Source organism: Echinops telfairi, unplaced genomic scaffold, assembly GCF_000313985.2.
Source record: "Echinops telfairi isolate 266 unplaced genomic scaffold, ASM31398v2 ScPeMD7_47;HRSCAF=170, whole genome shotgun sequence".
NCBI classification, from domain to species: Eukaryota; Metazoa; Chordata; class Mammalia; order Afrosoricida; family Tenrecidae; genus Echinops; species Echinops telfairi.
The window spans coordinates 139,108-147,801 of record NW_022103945.1 but is presented as its reverse complement, the minus strand read 5'-3'; the positions used below and the strand labels follow the sequence as shown (position 1 = coordinate 147,801).

Here is an 8,694-nt window from a genome sequence, read left to right as displayed (position 1 = left end):
GAAGATCAAGGGACAAATGAAAACTATCCAGCGTCCAAGTACCTAAAACAGCTACCAAAGTTCTCGTGCCATATATTCCTAGAATTATGATACATATGTACATATTCTACATATATAATAAAGATCACACTTTTTCAACAACATTGAGATTAGATTAGACATGGATTGCTAAACAGTTTTTTTCTTCACAATATAAAGTCTAACAGTCTATTTTTAAGTGACAATGCCAAGCCGACAGAAAAATACTGAAAATGATGTAAAGAGCGCTGCTAGATAGTAAAATGTGTTATAAGAAGTTTATTACTGGCACCAACACGGATCTCACACTAGGGCAGCGGTTCTCAACCTGGGTTGAGACCCCTTTGGGGGGGGTCAAATGACCCTTTAATAGGGGTCGCCTGATTCATTAACAGCAACATTACAGTTATGAAGTAGCAACAAAAATAATTTTATGGTTGGGGGGTTACCACAACATGAACTGTATTAAAGGGTCACCGCATTAGGAAGGTTGAGAACCACTGCTGTAGGGCTTAGCACACAGAAATTCCTTAATGTGTACACAGTATATGCAGTAATTTGTATATTTCATGTCCTGGTGAATACTTTATTCAGAGAGAATTCTGAAGTCTGATCACTGAAATGATCCAAGGTCTGTATTGCTGATGGATGGGTTGAACAGGCTTTGGGAGACAACTTGGGAGAAATCTTTCTGTATCCCACAATCATCATGGCACTTGATTATGGGAAACAGAAGGATTTCTCTCAAGTTGTCTCCCCCAAATTTATGCCAGACTTAGCTGCTTGAGAATGACTATACACTTGGAGGTCATCAAGAATAGATCAGGGGTCATTCTCCCTAAGAGCTATCAGCCATCTAGAGCAAGCAGACACCACTGTTTATCCCACAAGTAGGGCCCACTCCCTTCTGATAAGGATAGTAGTTGTCTATTTCCTTGTAGGAGACACCAGAGAGGTCAAACCCGCCCAAGGATGACCAAGGTTAGGCTGCCATCATGAATCTAGGGTCCAACCCATCTTGTCACATGTATACCCCTAGACCTTCCCATTCCTATGGGCACACCCCTAGCTCGTCCCCTTCCTGTTACGCTTATGCTTATCATACATCCCCTTCCTACAATGTGTATGCCTATTGTACTGCCCCTTCTTGTGACGTGTGTTTACATGTAATCATGTCCCCCTAAAGAGATATAATGCTTGGTTAGCAATAAGGAGAGTGCTCTCTCCAGTTCCCGGGGCCTGAGGGCTCTCCTGCTCTCCCGGCCGGGTTCCCCCCACGTGGACCATCAAGTGGGGCTGAGGTGAGCAATGCTACCATGAATTGTGTCTGACTCCATTTATTCTAATCTCTCCTCTACCTTTCATGCTATGACTTTACTATAATCTTTACTTATTATCACTGTACAATTGCACCTACTGGACTTGTGATGATTCGTGGGGACCCCTCTCCCTTCACCCCACACTTGATATTTCATGTGTTTTCATGACTGTTGATTTTAGTTTCTACCAATGAAGCATATGTACTTAAAGCTCCAAAACTTTAGATTATGAATTCCAGTGCCGGACATCCCCTTACAGAAGGGTCACGGGGAGGAGACGAGCCAGTCGGTGCAGTGTAGCAATGATGAAATATACAACTTTTGATTGTGATGAGTTGTATGAGCCCCCAATAAAATTATTTTAAAAAAATAAAAAAGAAACAACTTTCCTCTAGTTCTTAAATGTTTTCATCCCCCATTCCCCCCCCCCACTATCATGATTCCAATCCTACCTTACAAATCTGGCTAGACCAGAGGATATACACTGGGTCAGATAGGAACTGGAAACACAGGGAATCCAGGAACAGATGATCCCTTCAGGTCCAGTGGTGAGTGGTGATACCCGGAGGGTGGAGAGAAGGTGGAGTAGGAAGGGCTAGAAAGGATCTGTATATAACCCTCTCCCTGGGGGACGGACAGTGTAAGACAAATTATCAAGGGTTCATGGGGAGGGGGGCGGAATGAGCTGATACCAAGGGCTCAAGTAGAAAGCAAATGTTTTGAGAATGATGAGGACAACAAATTTACAAAAGTGCTTGACACAATGGATGTACATATGGATTATGATAAGAGTTGAACGAGGAGCCCCTAATAAAATAATTTTTTTTTAAATGTTTCAGTGCCAGACTCAATAGCTCTGAAACCTGATAGGATCATCTCCTTTCTTCCAATTTCCTCTACCTAAGATGATGATAAAGTTAATATGAAAAAAATATTTAAGTTTATATGTATTCATTACTAAGTGCCGGTATTCTTGGTGGGTTGTATAATGATTTCTGTAAGCCTCCCAACAACAACCCTGCAAGGAGTAATGTGATTATTCCCATTTTATAAAAGGGACCCCAAGCCCAAGGACACAGAGATAAAAATGGCCCACCTGGGATATGAACCCAGACAAGCTCCCAATATCGTATTATCGTCTCTGAAAAAAATCATACAGGTATTAATAAATGGTAACTGTGAGAACTGTAAAAGTACCCAACCCTCCATTCAATTCAGGTCCTCCTAGGAACTGATAACAAGATGATTTCAGGGGGAACAGGTGGAGATGGTGGGAGGATTCAGACCATGATGAGCATATGACAGCTGTAAAAGAACAAGATGGAAGGAGTACTGAGCAGGAAGAGCATCAGACTGCAGATTAATAATAAAAGATGGTCCACGCCAATGGGATGCCCCGAACCAAGATTAAGAGTTTCTCATCGATCTGAAATGGCCTAGCTCCAGTGGCCCAGCTGTGCTCAGCCACATGAAGGAGCAGTTTGGGCAAAGTATAACCTTAGCATGAATGTCAGGGTAGATCTAAAGTTTCTTTAGAGGAGCTATCTGAGCTCTTATGACTCCATGGTCACCACAGATATGGTGAGTATTACTTGGCAGTCATTCACACAACTGTTGACAGGCCTGCACATTTGACCTGTGCCTCCACCCAGCCACTGTGCCCTGCTCCAAGAGCCTAGAGATGCTGGTTACAGGGCTCTCTCCAAGGCCTTAGACCCTCAGTGCTTTCTGCTCTGGAATTGCCCAGGCAAGTTATTGCTTTGATATATGATAAATATATCAATGTATGAGCACAGAATGGTGAGAGATTACAATTCAACCCCAGGTTTCCTGGTTAGACTCAGATGAGAGAACTGCTTGGTAAGGACTAGCACAGCCAATGTTTGAGTTTCATCTGCCCTCCAACTCTTCAAAAGCGAAAGGGAAAATCAAAATGCTCCTGTCTGCAACAGGGACAGTTCTCTTTTTCAGGCATTTCTGTCCTGGACAGCCTGGCTGTCAGCCTAGGTGGGCCTGGCGCCTGCTTCAGCCTTGAGGAGAGACTCCAAGGTCAGACCCTGGGAGATAGCCCATCTACCTCCTATCTGAGTCCCACCTCTCTGAGCACCAGCGGGGGTGGGGGGTAGGTGATGGATTGTTCCTGTTTCATGAAAAGGCACTGTGAGCACCAGGAACCTTCTCTTACTCCAGCCAGAATTCCAGCCCCAAGAGCATCCATGAGACTGCTATAACCTTGCAGAAGGGCCTGGAGATAAGAAAACTCATCACAGAGGAAAGAAAGCCAAGGGCAGAGGGCTGGCCCTCTCTACCTTTTTGTCAGCTGGCTGACCCCAGAGAGAGTTTTTGTGTTCCTGCTACATTTTACTCATATTGGAAGGTAGGAATGCAAAGCATATGTTCTGGCGCTATTGGATAACTGAATCAGGACTGATTTAATGGCAATGGTATGGGGATTGCCTCCCTTCGACTTTTGCATATAGCCTTGCTTTGCCACAAGAATGCTGTTGTTTTTTTTGCTACAAGAATTTTTATGACATTGTAAGTTATAAATTTGGTGAGGTTGTTCCTTCAAATGATATGTGCCAGTATAGTATGCCAATTTACAGGAAAAGCAGAGGTAGTGTCCTGCAGTTTGTAAGGTGGAGTCCAGGATTATGCATTATTTAAAGAGAAGCACCAGTATATAAAATGTTAAGCTAATTTTAATGTTGAATTTGGGGAGACGATTCCTTCACTGCTGTTTTCCTTTCTAGAGAAGGGAGCACACTTACTGAAGCTTCTATAGCCCATCAATGACAGACATTAGTCAAACAACTATTAACCACTATCTGTTTCTAGAATTAGGATCAATAGAATTTTCAGATTTAACAAATGTAGTTTAATGGGGAAATCAAAATAGCTGACATACATATTAACACTAAAGTGTCTTACACAGTACTTTGGCATGTTTCTGGATGGCATGAGGTAAGGAGAATAGTCTTGCCTGAGCCTAAGCTTTATTCCCTAATTTATACACATCAAACACATCAACAGAATTCATAAGGCATGCCTGTAAGGAGCACCTGGGAGAGAACCCATCTGAAGGCAAATTAGGTAATTAAAATCATAGATGTCCTTGGAGATTATTTTGGAGGGAGGTTCTCATTCAGAGCACACAGTACACAAATTTGTCTCCTAGCCTAGGTCCCAGTGGATCTGTGTTTGAATCCAGTTGAAAAGGGAGGCTATCAAAAACAATAATGATAACAGGAAGGGCAATTTTTACTAAGACTTCTTTAAGACACTTATGTCTTAAGCAACACTTAAATGTAATATGAAAGCCAGAAGCAGTGCATTTTTCATGTTTCTATAGGCTACACAGCTCAGCGATGGCCCACTAGAGACTCCAGTACAATTGGCAAATCTTTGCACCTGGAGGACTCCAGCCATTGGCAGTAATCAAAGGACGCGCAGAACAAGAAAGGAATAGAAGCTCACAGGAACTGTTGGGAGCACACATGACACTTCCTTTGAGTACGACCCTCTATTTGAAGGATTCTCCCAGGGCTGGGATCCTGAAGGTGCAGGTGAGGGAAAGAGATAGTCACAGTTCACAGTCTGTGTATCTCATTTGGTTTCACAGAAGCCTATAAGGCAAGCTTTATTCCTATTTAACCAGGAAAGCATGACCCTTAAACATTAAAAAAACATAATATAGCCATAGTTACCTGGTTTGTATCTCTACTTAAGAAATACGGAAGAAACAAATGATTTACTTTTGTGAACTTTTGACTATTTATTAAGTGCAGTATAATCTTCATAAATTTATGGGTTTTTTTAACTGCTTCACATTCTCTTCATGTAATTTTTTTGGCAACACAAAAACAGCAACATAAGGTTAAAGATGAGAAATTCGGAAAAGCAAAAATTAACCCAAACTTCACCGATTATTTTATCACAGATGTCGTTCAGCTTTTGATGCATCATATAGTTTTGCGTTCGTTGCATATGACTATAGAAATATACATAGCTGACGTTTTCAGATACTTTGGGAAGTTGCTTTCCCGCCTCCCGCCCCCCACCAACTGCACAATACAGAATGTACATCTTCGTGCCAGAGGGTGAAATTCAAGACCCAATGATGGAGACTGTCGAGATCACAGGGAGAGGAGGGGGAGGGAAAGGACAAAACCAATTGGATGCCACTCACAAGAGGCGGACCTAAAAGAAAGCCACACCAGAAGCTAAAAAGAGGAAGTGGGCCAAAAGGGACAGGAGAAAAGGCAAACGGAAAATTTCGAGTGGCGAGTCAGCGCTCAAGGTAGAAGGCATCAAATAGGGTAAGGACGGTTCCGTTTTGCTTTCCAGTGCATGATGAGCAGTTTGTTTCGTACTCTCTTCATCTCCTCCATCTCCTCGGCTACCTGTATCATCTCCTCGTTGCTTAAATTCTTGCCATGTATCTCCCCTCTAAGTTGCGGGCGAGACCGAGCCAGCCTTTCCTTGAAACTGCCTTCTTCTAGCTTGTGCTTGCCCACACCACAAGGAGGTTGCTCCATAGGGGGGCGCTCCTCCAAAAGGTGCTTCACAGAAAGGTGCTCCAGAGGAGGGCGCTCCTCTGAGAGGAGCATCTCAGGTAAGAGCTCAGGAAGGAGTTCCTCGGGAAAGAATTCCTCCTCTTCCTCCTCGGAAGACTGCTCCTCTGAAGACTGCTCCTGCTGCTCCTCCTCTTCCTCTTCCTCCTCGTCCTCGTCCTCCTCTTCCTCTTCTTCCTCCTCCCTGGGAGAGTGCTCTTCGGAAAGGGTCTCCAGGGGACGCGGGGGCTGCAAGGTCTCTGGGGAGATCTGTGGTTCTTCCACGTTTTCTTTGGGTGGCTTTTCCATGCTGAGAATTTCTCTTCTTTAAACAGTTACTGTCCGGAAACAAGAAAGGAAAAGAAGAGTCGGAATATGCCAGCACCCCAACCGTGGGTTCCAATACCTGCCATTGCCAGATTCTGAGTCCTGGAGCCTCAAATGCCTGCTTACCGAGAGGCGTGGGGCTCGCCGGACTTGGACGCGTCTCTCTCTTTCCCAGCACTGGGTTTCCCGGCATCCCACCGCTTTCCCAGCAGGCCTCGGGCGGGCCGCAGTGATAGGGGCGGGGCGTCGCGCCGCGCCGCGACCACAGACTAGGCTTCCTCCGGCGCCACCACTGCTGCCCCAGGCCCAGACCACTACTCACCCTTTGTCCACCGGAACTTCTCCGGGCAGCTTGCTCGCGGTGGTCCTCTCCTTGAAGTGACCTGCAGACTGATTTGAGACCGGGTAGGGGGCAGGGATGAGGGACGGCCTGACACGCCCCCTTTCTGGGCACACCAGTGTCTCCAGGGTTACCTGCCGCCACCGCAAACACCCTCTCGACCTCTGCCCCTCCTCTCTTCACCCTGCAAAGGCTCCCCTTTCCCCCACCAGGCGGAAAGTGGAAGCAAAGAAATGCCTAGAAACGATTTGTATTTCTTTCCCGTGGCTTCACTCACTACCCCACCCCAAAACCACCATTTTCCGCACTGAAATATCTGCCATCCCGATCCTCACACAACTGATTTAAGGAGATCGAGGAAACTTACTTCCTTTTCTCTGCTTTCCCCCTTGACCGAAGGGCAGTAGGAAGACGGGCGCCTAGACCTGCAAAAAGGAGCAGAACTAGAGGGATTTGGGCAGACAGGCTCCCTCCCGGTCACGTGAGGGCCCCTCGTCACCACCGAGCTCAGATCCCCTGTCACCACTTTGACCAGTGACGCGGCCAGCTACTATCCCCCTGGCCCCTAACACACCTGGCATTGTCATTCACCCCACCTCCCGATATTTGCATTTTCCGTTACAGAGCCAATCACATCTAATCCAAGGGGTTAATGCCGCCTCCTCTAACTGCTGCTTCCTCTGCTAGAGCCTTTCTCTCCCACTTCCCCCCTACCAAGGTCCATAATTTCCCTGGCAATCCAGATGCTGCCCTGAAATTTGATTATTTTCACCTTCATCATTTCTCTCTGCTTTCATCCACATCCAAAGCCACATTATGTCCATGTAGATACTACAGAATATTTTTACCTCTTGTCTCATTTTTCCTTTGTTTTGTTTGTTGAGCCCCAAACCTATATCACAAAATAGAAGTTCCAGTCCATTTTGTATACCAAAGTAAATTACATTTTTGATGTGTTTAAATATATACCCTAATGAAAAATATTCCAGAAAGAGTTGTGTGTATAAAGTATACAAATCTGTAAAGACCGAAGATGTTGTTTTTGATATGATGTGCTTTTGTCTATCCATAGTCACAACTAGTCAGAAAATCCATTTAGTATCTGAAATGGGATACGTCTTGGTGGGAAATGTCACCTTATTAAAAAAAACATTAAGTAAGAGATATTCATGTGTGAAAGGAGCCCTGGTGGTGTAGTGGTTAGCATTGGGCTGTGATTCGCATGTTTGGCTGCCCTAAGCCACCAGCAGCTCCACCGGAGAAAGACAGGGCTTTCTATAAAGATTGCCAAAAACCTTGGAAACCCTATGTCGCTGAGTAGACATCCACTGGGCTTTCTACTCCCATAAATAGTTAGGACCTCAGAAACCGACAGGAGGGTGCTGAGAGTCGTCAACACTGAAGCAATAGCAGTGAGTTTGAGGTTTTTAATAAGGTATTTTACTGAACTGTCCGTTTTTAACCAGTTCCCTCTTGGTGCTGCTGATTGTTGAGAACGATTTTATTAATTCATTAAATCAACAAATGTTTGTCAGGGTCAACAGTCCCACAACCCCCAAAAAAGATAAATACTACCTTGCAGGCATTCAGTATTAAATTATGTAATTGTTTAGGTAAGCGCATACCCAGTGGCAGTTGCTGTTGACTTAATTTGCATTCATCATGACCCCCTGTATGTCAAAGTAGAACTTTGTGGAGTGTTCTTTTTCTTTTATAGAAATCATTTTATTGGGGGCTCGTACAGCTCTGATCACAATCCATCCATTGTGTCACATTTGTACATATGTTGTCAATATTTTCAAAACATTTTCTTTCTACTTGAGCCCTTGATATCAGCTCCTCATTTTTCCTTCCCTCCCCCATCCTCCTGCCCTTGTGACCCCTTGATAAATTATAAATTATTATTTTCATATCTTACAACATCCACTGTCTCCCTTCATCCATGTTTCTGTTGTTCGTTCCCTGGCGGGGTGGTGGTTTCTACGTCAATCAATGTGATCGGTTCCTCCCACGTCCCCCTACCCTCATGGTTTGGCTACTCCCATTGTTGTTCCTGAGGGTTTATCTGTCCTGGATTCGTGTGTTGAGAGCTCTTATCTGTACAAGTGTACATGTTCTGGTCTAGCTGGATTTGTAA

The 8,694-nt window shown here is 44.6% G+C and overlaps 1 protein-coding gene across 2 annotated transcripts; it reads right to left on the bottom strand.

The window, feature by feature from the left end:
- Positions 1-5,087: 5,087 nt before the first annotated feature.
- On the bottom strand, positions 5,088-7,079 carry TCEAL1 (transcription elongation factor A like 1). Of its 2 annotated transcripts, XM_045290654.1 has the most exons (3): positions 6,925-7,079; positions 6,540-6,607; positions 5,088-6,228 (listed from the first exon to the last, which is right to left on the bottom strand). In XM_045290654.1, exon 3 carries the CDS (start codon positions 6,197-6,199, stop codon positions 5,648-5,650), a length of 552 nt encoding a protein of 183 aa, XP_045146589.1. In that variant the 5' UTR covers positions 6,200-6,228; positions 6,540-6,607; positions 6,925-7,079; the 3' UTR covers positions 5,088-5,647. The 2 variants fall into 2 exon arrangements, with proteins under 2 accessions (XP_045146589.1, XP_012864084.1); XM_013008630.2 differs by lacking the exons at positions 6,540-6,607; positions 6,925-7,079 and adding an exon at positions 6,344-6,404.
- Positions 7,080-8,694: the final 1,615 nt, after the last annotated feature.